The sequence below is a fragment of the Grus americana genome, chromosome 28 (genome assembly GCF_028858705.1).
Source record: "Grus americana isolate bGruAme1 chromosome 28, bGruAme1.mat, whole genome shotgun sequence".
In the NCBI taxonomy this organism is placed as follows: domain Eukaryota; kingdom Metazoa; phylum Chordata; class Aves; order Gruiformes; family Gruidae; genus Grus; species Grus americana.
In genome coordinates this window covers 6,102,873-6,122,692 of record NC_072879.1, presented here as the reverse complement: position 1 = coordinate 6,122,692, position 19,820 = coordinate 6,102,873, and the positions used below count along the sequence as shown (strand labels likewise).

At 48.0% G+C, this 19,820-nt stretch overlaps 1 protein-coding gene across 7 annotated transcripts in view; it reads right to left on the bottom strand.

Moving 5' to 3' along the window:
* The window catches only part of PIP5K1C (phosphatidylinositol-4-phosphate 5-kinase type 1 gamma), a 51,287-nt gene that overhangs the window by 8,152 nt on the left and 23,315 nt on the right, over positions 1 to 19,820 (bottom strand). For 2 of the 7 annotated variants that reach the window (XM_054805425.1, XM_054805431.1), the window contains exons 2-17: positions 17,384 to 17,415; positions 15,069 to 15,155; positions 14,638 to 14,768; positions 13,895 to 14,012; positions 11,838 to 11,990; positions 9,431 to 9,730; positions 8,676 to 8,881; positions 7,380 to 7,463; positions 6,808 to 6,856; positions 5,716 to 5,800; positions 5,217 to 5,378; positions 5,028 to 5,057; positions 4,122 to 4,263; positions 3,794 to 3,826; positions 1,227 to 1,328; positions 808 to 940 (exon numbers count right to left, since the gene is read on the bottom strand). In XM_054805425.1, coding sequence (XP_054661400.1) covers positions 808 to 940; positions 1,227 to 1,328; positions 3,794 to 3,826; positions 4,122 to 4,263; positions 5,028 to 5,057; positions 5,217 to 5,378; positions 5,716 to 5,800; positions 6,808 to 6,856; positions 7,380 to 7,463; positions 8,676 to 8,881; positions 9,431 to 9,730; positions 11,838 to 11,990; positions 13,895 to 14,012; positions 14,638 to 14,768; positions 15,069 to 15,155; positions 17,384 to 17,415 — 1,847 coding nt within the window. Of the gene's footprint in view, positions 1 to 807; positions 941 to 1,226; positions 1,329 to 3,793; positions 3,827 to 4,121; positions 4,264 to 5,027; positions 5,058 to 5,216; positions 5,379 to 5,715; positions 5,801 to 6,807; positions 6,857 to 7,379; positions 7,464 to 8,675; positions 8,882 to 9,430; positions 9,731 to 11,837; positions 11,991 to 13,894; positions 14,013 to 14,637; positions 14,769 to 15,068; positions 15,156 to 17,383; positions 17,416 to 18,977; positions 19,079 to 19,820 lie in introns of all 7 variants that reach the window. The other 5 variants (XM_054805429.1, XM_054805432.1, XM_054805430.1 and 2 more) reach the window with 4 other exon arrangements.

Below are 19,820 nucleotides of genomic sequence, written 5' to 3'. Positions count from 1 at the left end.
TCTCCATCGCCATATAACCAACAGCAACGAGTCAGAGCAGGCAGGAGCAGGAGCTGGGCACCTCTTTTCATGAGAAGGTTCCAGTGCCCAGGCATGGGGGAGAGCTCTCACGGGTCAGACCCTCTGCTCTGGGAATCCATGGGTACATGTTGCTGAAAAAACCCTCTTCTCTGGTCTGCAGAAGCTGCTCAGACATTGCAAGAGCTGACTGAGGAACACAGCACCAGGCTCCACGGCACTCTGCTGCCAACCACCCACCACATCACTTACTCCCTGTCTCAGCACTAGGTTTCCACTGCATCACCTAATGCATCTGCCTGCAGGGAAAGGAAAAGCCAGAGTTCACCAGAGCCAGAGGTCAGCCCCACTGCAACCACCTCCCCTCTGGCTCTAGGCCACTGCGGCACGTTTGTGTTCAGGAAAGCAGCGGGGCTCTCTGGCTGAGGAAGGAAGAACCTCTCAGTTGCACCTACATTCACCTTGGCTTGTCCCGGGAGAGAACACGCTGGCCTAGATAAGCCCTTCAGCGCTTGTGCGTGGAAGTAGAGCAGCGCACCTATGGCTACATTCACAGCAGCAGTACCACCCATTTGAGCCCCACTAGACGCTGGCTTGAGTTCTCCAAGGGTTAATCCAGTTCCCTGCATTCAAAAACTCATCCAGCATTAAGATCTCAAGGTGCTCAACACGAAGACGGCACGGGGCAGACTCTGCCCTGCACCCGACTGCCTGAAATTGAGGTCGTTACAGCCTCGTCCTACCTTTCCCATCACACCCCTAACGGGCCAGGCGGAGGCGGAATCTTACAAAGTATATGTCTGTGACTGGCACGTCATCTTCATCCGAGGCCTGGCTGGCTGGTTCGGAGGCCTGGCTGGCTGTCTCCACCTCTATTGTAGCTGTGGACGTTACAATGGCACAGGCTGAAGAAGCCGCCTCTCTGGAGGGGGGAAGAAACGACAGAGACTAGTCACTGCAATCAGAAAAGGAGCAAGCAAGACTGCATGATTTATTACAGAGGAGTTGAAGATGCTCCACTGTCACATCCAGAAAGATCAGGGTGGGTTGGAAGTAACAGCACTCAGCTTCACTGAACTGTCTGGGGAAGCAGCTATCTCTCCAGGAAGGCTGGTACCCTACAAAGTCAGCCTCCAGCACAAGTTGCCACAGACCAAATGACACTGGGTAGGGCTCTGCAAAGCTGCCCAATGCTCCGAAACACTCACTCTTTGTCATCTTCAGGAGCTACGATCTCAACGTCACACTTGGGCTCCAGCTCGACGCTGATCTGCTGAAGCTCCTCCTCAACCCGCACCTCCTCGTGTGACCTGGAAACCAAAGAGAGACAAGTCTGAAGGTTCAGCTGGGCACTAATTATGCACAGTCCTCAATCTTAGGTCAGCCTGAATCAGTCCTGAGTCAGCCCAGTCTCTCGCACCACAACCTCCCCCACTGGAGCGAGCTGTGCTGGTCTGCCCTGGCACACAGCTGCCTGCTGCCAGCCACTTGCAGCATCGAGCTCCTGGCACAGACCAAGCTGTTGATTTTGGCTCAGAGGGAGCCATCAGACCTCCCAGGATTGAGGATTTGGATAACCAAAACTCCCAGGCAAAAAGAGTCAGTCCTGTGAGATTGCAGTGCTCAAGACTAACAAGGTGGGAAAAGAGGAAAGGGATTAATAGCCAGTGCTGCAGAAAAGACGGGCAGCGTCAAATGAAGTACAGGAGGAAAGAGGAGAACTGGCCTCTGGGAAAGCCTGTGTCCAGAGTTAGCCTGGCGTTATCTACCAACCACAAAAGGGCCAAAGCCTCCGACCTCTTCTGGGACTCCCAGTGCACCAAAGCTGCTCAAGCGCGCTCCAGGGTTGACATCAGATTTATCTGCATGCTCAGGTGCTGTTTGTGACGATCTTCAATTTAATACCTCACGCTATTAAAGTAATTGCTTGTGCTAGCAGGGCTGGCTCCATAGCATTCATGGGAAGGAGAAGCGGGCGCCTACCAAGCCGAGGGCACAGTCTCAGGGAAGGGACGAGCTTTGGGTTCATTGGCAGCACCGTCCTGCCCTGCGTGGTACCTGGCTGGGAGCCGGAGCCAGCAGGCGGCAGTCCTGTCCAGCTCGGTGCGAAGGAACTCGGCTCCTCTCTTCCTTGCAGGGGTGGATCTCAGAAACCCAGAGGGAATTCCCCAGCAGATTAGAATAATCAGAGGTGTGACACATTCTTGAGCAAATTGGATAAGGTCTTTTTCATTTCAGCTCAGGAATGTAAATTCATGCTTTAATAACTTTGTTCTTGCACTGGCTTTCAACCAGGGGATCAGAGAGTTCTCTACACATGCACAGGTCCCTGCTCCCCCAGAAAGGGCACGCTGAGACACCAGCACCAGAAATGGAGAAACTAGGCAAAAAAATAGCAAAGAAGTTTACACTTGTGTGGGGTGGTTGTAGCTGTGGCAAACCTGTGACAGACAGATCTACTTCTGACCAAGATGCTAAGCTCCTTGTATGGTCCAGGAACAGTCCCTTCAATTCACCTGACCCATCTCTGGATAAGCAGTCACATCCCACAGCAATTCCCTCCATTAGGTACCAAGGGAGTCCGGAGTAACTCGGGGAAAATCACTGCACTTTGCCAAATGGGTCCCACCACTGGTGCCTGAATTTAAGCCTCCAGTTTTCAGCAGTTTCAGACAATGGATTCTGCAGGAGGCGAGGTGCTTTGCAGGTCCCTGACACTTCAACGAGTGTTGCAAATCAACAGCAAGTAGGTCCTCACCCTCCAGTGACAGGAATTTACCAAGGTTCAGCGACATGCAGCATCCAGAGGTATTTTCATTAAGAAATACTGTGGAAAGGGATTTTTTTTCGTGGTGTATGTGGTCTGAAGCTCAGCAAATCACCAAAAGCTAGGAACAATGGGCTATGTCTGCAAGATGGTGCAAACCCTCATCTTCCAAAGTCCTCGCCTTCCTCTGAAGCACCAAACATTGACTGCAGGGAGGGAGGATGTAAGCCTGTCCAGCAGCTCCTCTGGCTATGGCATGTCCCAAGACCGAGCCTCTGATGTGCATTTCAAAGTCTGTACCTACAACACTTACAAGATGTCCCAGAAAGCTAGGGCAGAGTCAGCAGCAAACGCGGGGTCCGCATGCAGATGCCACCGACACAGGCAATGGGGTCATTTTTACTAGTGCAAAAATATGCAAGATAATTATATGATATGAGCCTCTAAATCCAGACATCCCTATGCCATAGGGGATTTTTGTCCTACCTTGCCCTTGGCTCTGAGCCATCTATCACCACAGGAAAGAAAAAAAACCCTCAAAGTACCCGGGTTTCTGAAAACACTGGAAGCTACTTCTCTGGGGACTAAAGGTGCTCAGTGCCTCAAAGCCCTTTCCCATATTCGCACCCACGGCACCCAGCTGCACAAAGGAGGAATGCTCCTGCTGTTAAGGCTCACTTACCCAGAGGGGTACATAAAGGAACTTCCTTGATTCTGGTGCTGGTTGGGTGGGTAATTTGGGACAACTCTGTTGCCCCCTTTCTCATCAAAAAGCAGGGGTAATATTTAAGATTCTTTGCAAAGCACTGATATCTGCTTGTAAGGCAAATTGTGTGTAAGAAATAGGGATAATTTCATTACAGGAAGAAGCTCATCATCCTGCAGAGGACCATGCCAAAATCTCGGGGCTGCCAAGATTCACACTCAGCCCTCCAAGAGACCTTTGCACAGGGACAAACGCGAGGTCTCCGTGCAGCAGTACATGAAGAGATGAGACACTTTTCTCACCTGCCATCCTGCCCTGAGGAGTGTGTGCGCCTCCTGCAGAAAGAAACCACAATAATAAGAGTTTGAGGAGCGATTTTAAGATCGAAATCCTACACTGCCCCAAATATAACTCCCCACCCCACGAGGGAGATGTTCTACTCAACAGCTGACACCTCTCCCAGCAATAATTAATCCCATCAAAGCTCTGTCTGTTTGCTCCCAGGAGAGATTTAATTAAAATCGGTCATTAGCATTCCAGAGCATACGGCAGCCTGCCGAGATCTGCAGCACGAAGAGGAAAGGCGGGCGCTTGACTCCAGTGGGAGCAGGGGACGAGTGCTGTCCTCACCTGTACCGGGGCTGCTCAGAGGTCTCCGAAGGGGATCGCTCAGGAACAGAGAGAGATGTTGAAGATAGTGTTGTGGCTATGGAGGCTGTGGTAGCTTCTTCAAAGGAAGGAGGTGTGCAAGGTAGCAGGTCTGGCCTGCCTGCTGGCCCACAGCGGAGGGCAGGAGATGCAGGAAGAAAAAGATGAGTAGGTCAAACACCAGCACCTTACCTACACCAGCCCTGTGTTGGGGCTGTTCCGCCATCGGCCTGCACACCCTCACTGGGACTGGTCACTTAAAACCACAGTCAGGCAAGAAGTTTAGCTGGGTTCATGAATGCAAGAGCTTCTGCCAAGGCAGTAAGCACCATTTCCAGCATGACAGACACTACAGAAAACGTAATGCCAATGAAGACATCTCACTGGTAACCAAAGGTAAATTAAACGCTTGGATTGCCAGAGATAAATATCCAACTGAATTAAGAGATGAATCAAGTGCTCGCTGCTTTGCACGGGTAGAAATCTAACACCTATGCACTCGAGGAGCCTGTCCTTCACCACTCATCTGTAAATCCAGCCCAGATGGAAGTGATGAAGAGGCAGCACAGAACTAGGCCATGCATCTTTGTTTAATGGCAAGATCTTGCCCCTTATAATTGTCCAAACACTGTCATTAGAGTCCTGCAGTTCCCAGTCCCTACCCCCCCTTTTTTTTAAAGGGTGGAAAATCCAACTTTCTGCTCACTTTTGGGCTACGAATGCTGGTGCCAGTTGGCAGTGGCTGCCTCGCAGCAGTGACACAAGTGACCGTTTTTACTGCAGAACCATACAGTGCTGCAAAGAAGGGATTCGGCTTTCTTTGATGCAGAGGCATTGCTTCCGCAATGAACTAACTGCTGGTGCTGTGACAAAACAATATACTCTTACCTTCTCCCCTGTCCTGGTTAAGTTTAGCACCTGCAAAGCACAGCAAGACATGCAATGAAGAGCTGTCTATCAAGGAAGACGTGGTCGGTGCACAGTGGGGAACTTGACGAGAACAGGGGAGGATCCTAAGGAACTGCTAGGGAAGAGAGGATAATCACACAGCCATCAGGCACCCAACGAGATCGTTACCTTCATCGTCAAGTGTGGGGTAACTCCTGGCTGCACGAAGATCATACTGTGTTTCGTCCTTCTCAGAGGGAAGCTGGCTAGCTGAAAACGCAGCCGTTGGACCAACCGTCTTGACAGCTAGCAAGGCACTACGCCCTTTCTTTGAGGGAGATGACTTCAGAGCTGGATGAGAAGAGTTGAAGAGATGAAATTACCACCACCAGCTACCGTGACACCACCAAAGGCACTTTTCCCTTCATAGGGAGAGGCCTCTGCCCTCTGACACACGCACACGTGCCATCTCCAAAAGACTGCCTGCTGCAGGGAGAGCTCCCGGGTGGCAGTCTGAGCAGAGCAAAGCAAGCCGTGACAGCCCGAGGGCTCTGCAGTTCCCCAGCTTTGCTCTACATTACAGTGGAAAAACCTGCTTAGATTCGGGTCAAGAAACTCTTGAAGCAGCAAGATTGAGATAAGGCTTGTCTCACATCACGAGGGCAACAGCTCTGGACCAGGTACTTACAGGAATTCTTTCGAAACACCGTGTTGGTCATGAATTTGAAGAATCTCTCTGCATAAAAGCTGGGTCTGTGTACTGACACCGTGTCCTACAAAGGCAAGAAGCAATCGTTTAATTTTAAAATTATCCCTCAAGGCGGAATTTCTATAACAGCCAATGCGGTCTTTTTTATTCCAACATTTAGCACTGACAGAGCCTTAAAATGGAAAGGCTTAACTGAAATGATCTGATTAATGCTATAAATAAGCCTGAAGCATTGCCTTTGATTTGATTACATTCTTGCTGTAATTTTATAATGGATTTTGGTGATTTTATTCCTTTGTAGACTTCCTGGATTTTTCAAATGTTGGCCCAATTACATACATGAACTTTCTTCTGGTTTTGCTGGCTGACATTCAAAGCACATCTGGATACCTTTGCATACAACACAGACACCAAAATTCAGCGAAGGGTCTCCATACATTTGAAATGTCTTGCACCTTTTGTTTAAAATAGTAAAACTGAAGCTGTCTCTGCTTCTGATGTTCAACTGTGCTACTATGACTGGGCATCTACACATTTCCTTTGCCTTATTATTTAAGGGAAGCTAGGGTATGCAATGCTGAAGAACAGTTTCCACATCCAAGATTGCTGTTTCGTAAACACGCACCTGGCTGCTGCAGGAGACAAGACAGCAGGGAAACACTGAACGGGATTTATTAACAGATAGCTTACTGAAGTGGAAACACAGTCAATCACCAAAGAGAGCAAACACAGAGCTCCTCAACACATACACGAATGCATGTGCCTTGCGCGTACAGCTCCTGGTATCGTGGGGAGGAGGAAAACGACAGATGGGAGCAGAGGAGGAAAGCTGGTAGCACGACAGCCAAACATGCGAGGAGGTGGAGTGAGCAAGAAAACCTGATTGGGAATAAGTGGCACTACACCGCTGTGGAGGCATGAGAGGCAAGAACTATTCCTTCCATCAGCTTCAACTGTGCCAGTTCAGGCACTATAAATAGCAAGGTAATCGGCACCAACTAGCATAAAGAAAGCCAAGGCAGGTAATCCTGCTGAGGCCCGGACAATTCCTGCCTCTGTACAAGCACTCACCCCGTCATGGACAAGGGCCTTCCAGGTGTGTTCTAGCTTCTTGATGAACCTAATTCCAGGGAAGAAGCGCAGAGAAAAAGACAGACAGATTCAGGCACATACTCTATATCTAAGCCACCTTTCATACCCCACACAGGAGAGATCACTGAGCTGCTAGCGATTCCTCCTTCATTTGGAGTGTAGCTTTCCTCCAACCAAGAGAGGTTGGCTGAGCACACCGGCATCTCTGTAGTCAGGTCAGGACTGCCTAGGAACCCTACAGGGAAGGAGGATGTGGGCTGGATGAGGGGCAGAAAATCACCTTCCATCCCTGGAGATACACTACCCATCCTAAGCACAGTGACGGGAAACTTCTTTATGAGCAACTCATTATATTTTAGAAAAATGGCTCTGTGTGACCACCTGTTCTAAGGACAGGATAAAAATCCACAGCCCATCACACACATCGACAGACAGCTTTAGGCAGCCTGTCTACTCATCATCAAACTCTTCAGGAAAGTCTTCCTGATTTCATTCAGTATTAAAAGACATGTTAACATACTTAAAGGACAGAGAATTGCAAAGTTACCTACCTGTATGATTGAAGGATATCTATTATTCCTACATGTAGCAGGAGACGCTCTCCTTTGCCATTTACTGCTGGAATTCCTCCCATCCTGCAGGTAAAACAAAACCTCAGCGGGTGCAGCCTCAAAAAGAGCAGCTGAAATAACCCCGAGACCTGCGGAAGGGTGGATGGCAGCACTGAAAAGAGGTCTCTGATGTGGTGGTCAGGCACAACACAAAACCTGCAAAATCACTTTGTGCACAACCATGGGAAGTCACCTACTGACCCACACCACCTCACACAGCGTGACCCTCCTGTGGGCTACTGCCTGCCTGGATCGCCAAACACCAACGATCAGGACAGGATCCGTGTCGCATGGCAATACCTCTGCCTGGGCCAGAAAGCACCACACTCTTTTTTCTTAGCAAGACGTTTTATTCCAGGGACCAGATTATTTATCAGGTCAACATGACCTGTCTGCCTGTTAGGGCAGCACACCTTTAAGGACGAGGATACTTCCAGTCCCGTCCAAACTAATATCAGTTCTGCCAAGGCGCAGCAACCACTAGCACCAGCACACAACAAAAGCATGCAGGTATCAGGCAGGCCACAGCAATTAATGAGGGTACTTGGAAGAATGGAAACACCAAAGTATTATCCTGGCTCCACCGTGACTCATCTTCCACCTAACTGGAGTAGCTGGTTTCACAGAGCAACAAACAGCAAACTCCACCATTTGTTAGCAAGCTTGGTCCTCAGAGCCAGAGAGACAGTCACAAGAGCCACCTGCAGCCCAAGAGCCATAGACTGGGCACAGCACAGACAGGTTTTGGGAAAACTCCCCCAACTCACAGCTCCACCAGTTACTCCAGCACTTGGCTACTTCGCTGTCTGCTAACTGCACTGGGATGGCCTCAGGGATTCCAAAGATGGAGCGATGGAGAACAAACTCCAAGCTCCTAGGGACAGGCTGATCCCAACTTCCACTCCAGTGGATACTTCCACTCATTTGGATGCTGAGCTAGAACTGAGCTAGTTTCTCCTCCCCAGAGCATGGGTGGATGTTTAGAGGCTGTTACAGGAGCTGACAACCTACAGACTGGCGTAAGAAGAGAGATCGCTGTGAGGCTGGAGTCTTACAGAGGTATTTCCCACCTCGGCTTCCCCCTCACACACCGCAGCGCTTTACTGGCAGCAGTACCATAACCCCAGGAGAGACGCTCACTCCTAACAGTTCATACGGGCCTCAGTTAGGCATTTACTGCTCCAGCCTCCACCTCCGCCCCTCCCAGCAGCACAAGAGAACCAGGTTTTCACCTACGTGTCGTCTGTGTCTATGGACTCCCCCCGGGCAGCCCCACCCTGGATGGACTCCATGGCTGTGGAGTAAAGCGCCTTCTGCCCCACGGGACGCTTCTCATCCGACGTGCTGTGGGCTCCCTCAGACTGTCGCTCCCGTTCTTGCTGGTCTATGTTATGAACCCCAAGCAGGAGGCTGTAGTCCATGATTTTAAAACTTTCCAACACCTACAGGTTAGTATTGAGTTTAAGAACAAAGGCAAAATATCAGGCTAGCAGCTCAAATACAGCACAGATCCCAAAGCATGGAACAGCCCGGCCACATTCCCATTAGCAACTCCTTTGCTAGAGCTTGAACATTTCTGAACCAGCAGTCCATCTCTGGACTTCATCACATAGAGTTTGTCCGTGGAGATAGATCGCATGGAGTTTGGCCATCCCACAATCAACCCAAAGGGCTGAAGGCTTGCGAATAACACTACTGTACCATGTATCTGCTGCATACAGTATAGGAAAAATGTATTTAGTCCCAACAGCTACAAGCGGAGCAGGCTGCCACAATCTGATGCAGCAGGCAAAGGAATGCAGCCTTTAGTCCTCAGAGGCTGACATGAGATCCAACTCCACTGCTTTGTTTTCAGGGAAAAGGGCAGTAGAAGGGATTTATCCTGCTTTAGGGTTAGCAGATTAGCAAGGTTCTCAATCACTTGCTCTTCCTCATGCTCGAGAGCCACATAACTTCATTAACCCACTCCCCAAGCTACCCCCCTTTCTTACCAGACAGTCTCGTTGCAACGTTTTCACCAATGCACTGAAGGTGTCTGCATCCAACATCAGGCCCTCAGGCATGTCTTGTATGAAGTCTAGATCCTTGTATGTAGGGCTGGACTTTTCTTTTTCCTTCTTGGATGCCCGGCGTTTATAGGTTGAGCCTTTCAGGTCAAATTTCAGGTGCATTTTCACCACACGAGGCAGAATGTTGTTCATCACGACCACACGGATATTTTTGCCCCCTGATTGCACACAGTAAAGTCCGTAAAACTTCGGCAGCAGTGTCCGTGGGTTCTGGTTCAGATTCTGCAGCAGGGTTGGAAAAAAAAGAGAATGAGGAAGGGTCATTCGGCAGAAGACTCCTGCTATGTTCAACACAAAGCATGTTAACAGATCTTGGAGCAGCCAGTCTAGGGGTTCTTCATCTAGAGATTTTCTGAACTTTGCACAAGAGCTTACTGTACACATTTGACAAACTCTTGCATTTCAGTGGCTTTAGGACCTGAAATACCACTATGCCTTGAATACAGGGAATGAGATGTTCAGCACTCTCTGGGCAAATAACCAAGTCCGGAAATTCCCCGCTTTCCCCATCAACAGCAGCTAAAAAAGGGAAACCGAGCTGGAAGAGAAATAAACACAATAAGTGGGAACTTCAAGTTTAAAAATAACAGCTATCTTCATCTCGTCAGAAGTGTCAGAAATCAGGAGCTGTTCTCCGGCCCAGAATAAACCAGGGATGGGGTATTTATTTTTTTTTTTAAACAAAACAACATAAATTTTCTCCTCCTTTTGCAGAGTTGCTTTACAAAACACAGTTGGCCAGAGAGCACGGATATCCTGCTGTGCTATCATGTCCTTTTTTTAGGCAGTGGTATTATTAGGAATGACATGACAGGCATGATTTGCTTGTTCAGCTTTGGGAAAGTTTGGGAAGGAAATAGAACATCTCTGCATGCTATGAAAGAAAGGACAGACCTGACAGATTCTCTGACAGACAGCAGAAGTAAGACTGTATTAAATAAATTTCATGCTCTTCCTCATCTCACCTAACTGGGCACACGAGCGAGCCCTGTTTGTGAGTGTGCTCTCTTTGCGAGTGCGCTGTTCAACATGGTGCAAGCTAAAAGCAACAGAGGTAGGCAAGACCAAACGCAAACAGCGTGTGCCCAGCTTTAAAGTAACTCAGGATGAAACCACTCTGCTTCCTTTCTACTGACTCCTTTTACACTGGATGACTTTCCCAAGAACAGCAGAGAGATCGTGTGCTAGCACCACAGTAACCCAAAAACATTGAAATGCTACAACAAGTAGCACATAACTCTGCACCAGACAGGTAAGTTCAGTTTGATTTGTTACACTGATTGCTAGCCAGGAAAACTGCAGAATTCAGGACAACAGCACAACTCCATTCCCATTCAAAACCCTCCACCAGATTTACTATATATATTAGGCAACAGCCAAAGCTTTCCAAGAAAGCTCATCCTGTCCGGAACGTGACCGTCACTTGCAGAAGCAAGCAACTGGCTGTTAGTTATATACAGACACCCAAGACCCTGTCTCGCTTTGGCAAATTTTCCCCAGTAAATATTGAGGTAAGTGTTTTCATAAAAACAGCGTATGATCACATAAAATCAAATCCACTGCAACATGCACACAGATTAACATCACTTGCCATCCACTTCTAACCGAACTTCGGTGCCATCATCTGTAGAGCTGGACCCTTCTCCACAGTTACGCAGGGTGACAGCTCCAGGTTTACGTGCCAAAAGGTTGGGTTTGGTTCCGATTTACTACTTGTGACCACGTGCAAGCCCTCTGGGTCTCAATATATTGCCTTGCCAGCCCTGAGATTTAGGCAAGAACTATCTGCAGCAGACTGGACGTGCAAAGCTGGCTGGTACCGTGGGAATCTTTAGCTTGGCACTGCAGCTGGTGGGAGCCAGGACAAGCAGCAACTGCCTTCAGAGTAACTCTGTTAAACAGCAGATACGGGAGATATCCAGGGACAGCATTGTTTTCCCCACAGAACCAAGGTGGCTGTGTTATTGCAATCAACAGCCACATTCAAAGCAAGGCTGAGGCAGACACACGGTGCCAAGCGAAAAATAATGAACAAGTGCTGAGAAAAGGACACCCAGAAACACACATCTGGGAAGCCATTTTCAGGCCAGAACGTGCCCACAAGCTACGGCACAATTATCTGCCTCAAGTTTACCCAAGGAGTTTGAAAATAATTGGCAGGATTTGTGCTTCTGGGACTGGCTTCACGACACACTGTTAACATTGTCCCTGGCACAGGGTGGGCAGGCCACAAGAAACCCAGGTGCAGGACATGCCCTGTGCGATGCTCCGGACAGAAAAGCTGCCACGACAAACCCAAGTCGGGTCCAAGGTGCTGGGTGATACACACCATGTAGTAGCCAGGAAGGAGCTTCTGTAGGAATTCAGCTTCCTTGTGCATCACAGTTTTTATGATGAATTCATCGTCGCTGGTGACATAGAAGAGGGAGCCGCTGGCACCAGGGTTCGACAGCTCTATCAGAGGCTCGTTACATAATGAATACTAGGTAGAAAAAGAAAAAAGATTATGTTTTTAGCCCCCCACTCATTGCACATCAAGTTCTATGCCCTTGAGGGCTTTCCCCAGCGTGCTGTCTCCCTGTGAGATTAAGGGGTAGGAAAGCTTAAGTGAGAACTATTTTCATTATAGGTTAGGTCTGAGCAGCAAAGCTGACGGACAATTTACAATTAGAGACTGAGATTACAGTTCAGAGCATCCCAACTGCTCAGATTCAAGCTAATCACCTGCTTTCAGTGACATCCAAGCCTCATAATGACATCTTATCTTTTCCCATTGTGCATGTACGCGTGTATCACATTTAGGCTTCTTTCAGCACATTACCGTGAGCGCAGACGGAAAGATGGGATTTTAAGAGACATGACAGTCTGCTCAGGGTACCACGTATCACCGTGCTGGAGGGAACACAATGCACTGGCTGTTCTCGGCAACCTCCTCTGGCCTTGTGCTCCCTTGTTACAGAGGATTTTAACAGCCACATCTCCCCCCCTCAATCCTGCTAGAAACACATGAAAAGTATTAAGACCGGGTGTCCAAACAAGAAGAGGGATCAGCGCTGTGTAAGCACAACAAGGGGTACTGCATCAGGAATTAAACTGGGAGGACATTTCTAGACATCAGTATGCAAACAGCATAAAAAGAAAGTGCAAGCACGCACGTGCACTTTGCAGCTAGGTGCCAACCCCAAGGTAAGTGCGTAGGTCGAGTGGGTTCAGGGTAGTATCACATCAGAGCTGCCACAGCAAAAGGTAAGATGGGGAGAGGGAGGCAAGGTATGTAAGGGACATAATCAGAGCAATAAATTAAATGCTCATCATTAGGTACTGAAAACAGCTTTCAGCCCTGCGCAGATTAATGATTCAAGACGTTATCAAGTTAATTATCTCATGCATAATTAAAGGCATTTGCTGCTGTGGCAGGCAAGAGAGAATCGGGGGAAGCAGAAGCAACAAATCAGAGCTGTGACCTTTGCAATTGAGGCAGGCTCTTTGCCTCACCCAAGTTTTGAACCACTCATCACATCAGCCAGCATTATCTTGGATGGCACAGATGGGGACGACTGTTACTGTCAAACCGTGCAATGGCACAGATTTGTTTCTACTGGTAGGTGTTCAGCTATGATTACCCCTGTCTACATCTCAAGTCAGAAAAAAAGGGCTATTAAAAAAGGGGGAGAGCATGCGCTCATTTGGATGTGTTCCCTTCCTCGGGTCAACAAACATCCTTTTCTGAAGAGCAGGATGTCACATACATGCAAGGGACCAAATTCAACCCCAGCGTACTCCAAGCCCCGACAGCTTGTACTACTAGGTATTTAAAAACCAGCCTTTCCAGCTCTGAGGAGTTTTCAGAGCACAAGAACAAGCTGTATTTTATTTTTTGTAAGATGATTAAAATAACTGCACTCGCATAGCTCTCAAGTGAGTACACAAGGAAAAATTACATCTTTGTCCTCAGAGCCCCAGGGGACATTACAGGGTTGCACCCAGCAGAACACAACTCCTTTTGCTTGTACACACACTAAGTTATTGTCACCACAAACAGAGAGGGAACCCCATCGCATAGCTTACACAGCGCACACTGTATGCAGATCATTTCCTTTCCATCCAGTGTAAGCTAGCAGCTACCTCTTAGCAAATGAAGACTTGGGCTGACTGGTGCTGGTCTTGCTGGGACCATCACTGGAACTCCTCCAAAACTGAACAGTGGCCCTAAATCCACAGCCTGTTCCCCACTCCTTGCTGGGACCAGAACGATTCCTCACTCTTTTCTGTCCTTTTCAGTCAAGAATTGCTGACAGCCTTGATTTAGAGGCAAATTTCTCGTGTTACTCTAGACCATCTCAAATAAAGGAGGAAAGACAGAGAAATCCAAAAATATAGCCATACCAAATAATCATCTGGACGAATCCCAAAGAGTTCTCGGAAGTACCGAAAAGCCACTGGTGCATAGGTCTTGAACCTGAAGTCAGCGTAATGGTGAGCCGGGGTGAGATTACTTCCTTCACTGCACAGAACAGACATCACGTGAGCAGGGTCTCTGTATTACCATTCACTAGATACGCACAGCCACATCAAGGCTACTGTATATTTAAGATGAATTGAGCCTTGCAAAAAGACATCTTAGTAACAACAACAACAAAAAATATCTTTCTTCTCTGGCAGGACAACAGGAAAATAGGTTTTAAATTATCTGCCAAAATCTATGTCTAAAGAGTGGAAAGAACAACCACTTGCCAAGCAGAATATATTTATACAGACAATACAGCTTTTATGAGTTTTGTTTATTCACAGAGTTAAAGAGCTCCCAGAATGAGTTTCTTCCATCTCAAACATAGTATAATTTTGTGGAAGAGATTCTAGATGGACAGGTAGAAAGAAAAGCATGTAGGAAGGCTAACAAACTCAAGCATGTAGTACTGCATCTTACATTGTACTTCCTCGCAAGCCAGTGTACTGCAGAATCTAACACTTCCCACTGTTATGTTTGTATGTAATGGATGCATATTTAAAACATTCAGAGCAACCAACTCTGATCTAGACAGATGGAATGTCTCTTGAAAAAAAAAAAAAAATCAGTGAGAGGAGAAGAAATATCTCATCCGTTCATTTTGTTTCCCCATCTCTTTTACCTTGGGAAAAAAATGCTCTCCACCACGTAGAAGTCCTGCATCAGGACATCTCTCTCTGGCTTGGAGCTCAGATTGCCGACAGTATATCCAATCCCTAGCTGGATGGCCCCCTTCAGAGTGGATGAGGTGGTCTGGCAGAAAGAAAAGAGCAGTCAGTCAGCATTTCACAGCAGATTATTGCAGTAACATCCCCTAAATGACAATACAGTCATATCAATGACTTCTGTAGGGTCGTCTCCAGCACTACATGCTGCTAAACAAGTTCAACCAGCTGCTGAAGAGATGGATTAAGGCTTCCAGGTTTGTTGTTTGCAAGATTATGCAGTACAAGGGCGCAGCATAAAAATCTAAATCAGATTGGTAGCTATTGGGCCCCAACTTCTCTTCTCAGCCTGCCACCTACACAAAGCTGCCACTCCACAAAGCCAAACCTTTTTGTAGGTGGTTTCACCAGAAGCATCAACGCCTCGATGACCTATCTTCTTTCCTTGGCCAGGCTGTCCCGGTAGCGATGGTCCCTGCAATGAAAGAGCATGGCTAAAGCCCAAAACAGAAGCTGACCTGGCCGATGAGAACAAGCAGAGCAGCACAGGTACAACCACACTACCACGGTTGTAAAGGACAGAAGGATTGCTCGCTACCTCTGGAGAAAAATCTGCAGAGTGCAAACAGGTGTAATTGGCATCAGCTAAAGCTTTAAACAAGGCTGTTTGAATTATACATCCATCCCTCAAGACAAGACGAGTTCAAATACCCAAGGACTCCAGCTGATACCCTCAGGACTAACTGGGCAGAGCCCTCAGCAAAGATGCTGAGCTCAGGAAAGATCCACTTGCTTCTCAGCTGCCAAGATTCCCCCGTTGCTTGACTGCAACTTCTCATTAATTTGAAATAGCGATGTATTAAATCAAACAGCGAGAGAAGTTTATTCTTAAAAATCCCATGCCCTTAGGTGTCATATCAATACCTCGCGCTTCACTGGAGACATAAGAGACAGATAAGAGGGACAACACAACCTCACTCCTGCGTTCACATGGAGAGAGAACTCATTTGTTTACAATTCAAAGGATGAGCCTGCACAGGGTGAACTGCAATAACAGCTCTTCCCGAAGTTTTGCAAAGAGTTTACAGAAACACTATACGAATGCCAGCACTTCAGAGGGAGATCGAACCTACTCCTATCTCATTCTCCTCCTCTTCCACCTCTGAGCCTGCCTGGGCCTTTTTTTGCCAATCCAGGAGGGAGCAGATTGTGGCCGCACCCTTTAAGAAGCCAACACAATCGTGTTTTGTGAAGTTTGATACAGGTCCTTTTGCAACCCCAGGCGCAGGGCCTCTATACTCTGCCACAGGGCAAGGTTTCGTCTACTCGCCAGCTCCCCCGCCACCCCAGTGGATTGCGGAACTGCCGGTGAGCCACCAGCGATGTTTGGGGTTTGTGACACTAAAGAACAGCCGGGCTTTGGATGTTCTTTAAGCAGCGTGCAGAGAGATCCAAGGTCATTTCCCAAGTGACAATATTATATCACTGTCTCTCTCAAGTGCCGCACAGACCCATCTCTCAGAACTGATGTCTACAGCAGACAATGTATAATTTTGTTCAGACTACAGAAGTTCTTTGTGTTTTAGCTTTTAATCAAGAGCTTGCAGCTATTTCTGGTCAAACTGCTTGTTCTTCTGGTACTAAGGGTCAATCTGATTTCTACTTCAAAAAATCTTATTTCCTACTCTGTTTTAAATATTTAGCACAGCCAGGCTTGCTCCTGAGTGCTCCTTCAAGCAGTCGTGATTAGCAGTCAGCTTATCCTTTCCTTGCAGCTTCTAACCAACAAGCTGGATCCTATTACACGCCAAGCTCAAGCTGTATCGTCCTGCCTTGCCACGTGGCTCATCATCATCCTCCTCTCAAAGGGATTAACAGACACAGGAATTGGTTAAGAGACTGCCATCATATGAAATACAGAAACAAAAGTCTCTTCCACAGACCCTTGCTCTACCTGTGACTTTGTTTCCAGGGTGTCGTGTCACATTCCTGGCAGTTTTATGGGAAAATTTATTTTGCTATTCATGTATATAAATGCTCATCATCCCAGGTGAGTAATGTAAAGGGGTATGTCAGAAAATTAGATCAAACAAAAATCATTTGAACATGGTGCCCTGAACCAAAAGCGTGGGCTTCAGGGAACAGCTTTTAGGCACAGATCCTCCTACTAGATTCCCTGCTGCCAACTGTGAAGAGTTTTGCTCCAGAAGGTAACAGTGATTCAGCAACCTGCAACCTGGATTATGTGTGAGAGAAGATCAGTCCCTTGAGATGTTCCCCTGCTTTATGGCTTCACACATTACAGCCTCCTTGACTTGCTCCCAAGAGCGGGTGAGACCCAACACAGAGCCCTGGAGATGCCCAATACACGGATTCTCCGCCGATCACCCTCAGGTTCTGGTGCGGAGGAGATGCCCTCAGCCACTTACTTACAGACATCAGGGATCGCACAGCTAAAATTGGCCACGCGGTGGACATAATCCCTTCGCATCCCCTCTGTGTTTCTGGCGATGCCAACACAGACTCCAGAGACCTGCCACTGATTCTCTTTCTCCCAAATAACAGATATCAAAATTTCAGTAATCTTAAATGTATTTTGAAATCGAGCTTTGCTCAAAAAAAAATCAGGCAGAAGTGTTTTCTAGAGCTCTGAGTTCTCATTTCTCAACACAGGATCTTCAAGGCCAGCTTTACACATCTCACCTCAGTGATGGCTGTCTTCTTCGGTGCCAGACCTGAAGAGAGAAGTGAAAAACATCAGTAAAAGTAGGAACATCATAAAAAAAAACCCCAAAACCCAAACAAAAAACCCCACACACAACCAAAACAAGAAAACAGCCTAATGCTTTGCTCTTTCAAGCAAGCTGGAAAGCCTTTAAAGCAGCTGGTTTTGCTCAGTTTTCAGTTTCACTAGTGCAAGAGTCTGAAGTTATATGGGTCATCCAAACAATTTCATATTCAGAAGCACAAAGATGCACAATTTTTTTGCTAGCAATAATGTTTCCCAGAGGCTTCAGTAGAGAGAGTTCTTGTAAATCCCTGCTGCACCGTAAGTAATAGGTCCACACTACACTGAAGAGTCAGTTACATGCAGAAGCCCAGAGAGACACTTATGAAGCTGATTTCCAGCCACTCAGAAGGCACTTGACAAACTATATTGATAATTGAATCTATTTATAGAATCTGATGTCCAAATATATCGCGAAAATGAATGCATCATTTATCTCTACCACTGCCTTTGGGAGAAGCCACCATTAGAGTGAACAGTGAGAAATTGGGATTTTGCCTAAGGCTTTAGATATATAATCAGAGTTGGAAACATGGGCCCAAAACCTCCTCTAACATGAGGCCATCTTTTCATTTCCTAGCACGACCCCAAGTTTGCAAGAAGCTCCTTATTTTTAGGCAACAGCAAGAACAGGCTCCTCTGCTGCTGGCCCTGCGAGATATTCACTGACCTGCTGAGTGTCTCGCACGTGGGACCACAAGCTCCAGCCCAGCTGACTCTGGAGAGCCACCATGAGCAACGATCAAGACCAGATGAAGAGCAGCAGCTTCCCACCCCATCCCGGCAGCACAACATCCCCACCAAGGCAGCTCTCCAGCCTCTCCGAAACACCTCTACATGCAGAGCCCAGTTATTAGGAGAAGCCCACTTGCAAAGAACACAAACCCAAGTGACAGATTTAAGGCCATCCGTTTCCAGGTACGAGTCTGTTGCTCCCTGCTCCTGTCTAAAGCATTCCTACAAGCAGAGATCGTTACGCAACCCACGATCCTTTAGAAAGGGCTTAATTTCGCAAGAGACCATCTAGCAGAGCTGGAGAATTTTGGCTGTGAAGAAGAAAGGCTTTTCCAAGCCCTCAACTTTTCCCCACTTGAGGGCAACGGGTGGATTACACAATGGCCCACCGGTGCACCAGTCCTCTGACTCACGAGGGACATCTGCACTCAAACCAGGGGAGGTGGTCCCTCTCCAGGGGGAACAGGAGATGTCCAGCCCTCCCGGCTGGAGGGCTGGAAAAGCCCCAGAGGATCCAGCCCAACATGATGCTGCTTCAGCATCTCCCCCATTTGGCCAAGGAGGAACTACGATGGTTTAACTGGGGTAACTGCTCAACCTCCTCAAATACAGGCAGTGATGCTTCAGGGCTTGTTTCAAAAGGAGCAGGAGCAAGAAGTTGGGCATAAAAGGAGCGGCGATGCTCTGCGGATGACAACAGCGCTAGGAGAGCATGTGATTCTGTTATATTTCAGGAAATACTTCAGATGCTGGGAAGCGAAAAAACCAACAAACCCAACAAAAACTCCTCGGTGGTCACAGGGGAGGTGAAATTGCTCTCCATCAGAAGTGCTGAGGTTATCTCACTGTCCCGGTCTCAGCAAACTGGCGATCCCCTGGTGTAAAACAGGTCTTGTCAATGTGGCATTTTGAACTGCCTGCAAAGCACCCCCCCAGCCCGACAGCTTGGCCCGCGTTTGCAAAGACGGAGCAGCAAAGGAAGATTCACTTCTTGTTGGTTAAGTTGTGCTCTCTAGTGCCCAAGTTTCACATCAGGAACAGAATCACAGGACTGCAGCAAAGGTCTGAAATCCTGCCCCCTCTGTGCAAGCTGCGTTGCACAATCCCATCTCAAACAGGAGGATGGGGAGTGAGCGGAGCGGGAACCCCTCACCAGCGCAGAGCGGCTCCCCTCCATCACCCACCTGGGTTGCCCATCCCTCAGCCAAGGGGCCGGTGTTGCATGTGATGGGCAACGTGAAACCCCATCACTCCCTCCAGCCCTTTGGGGCTGCACCAGCACGCAGCTCAGGGAACCACTGCTAGCTCAAACTCCGCATCACTTTTTGCACCAAAAAGTTAGTTCTTTGGGCTAAGACAACATGATTTATGGTTGTTCAACAAAGAGCCCCACAGCAGACAGGGGAGCGGGAGATATGGCACTGAGTAAGCATTTGGTTAATGAACTTTCAGGGCACGAGCTGGAGCGGCAACTCAAGACCACAGAGGAACCCAAACGGGCAAATGCTGCTTCAGGTTGAACACTGGAAATTGCTGGGAACCCAACGCGGCGAAGAGGGTCCTGAGCCAGGGAGACTACACTGTCCCTGCCATGGCCGTGAAGGCTCTCCTACTGCA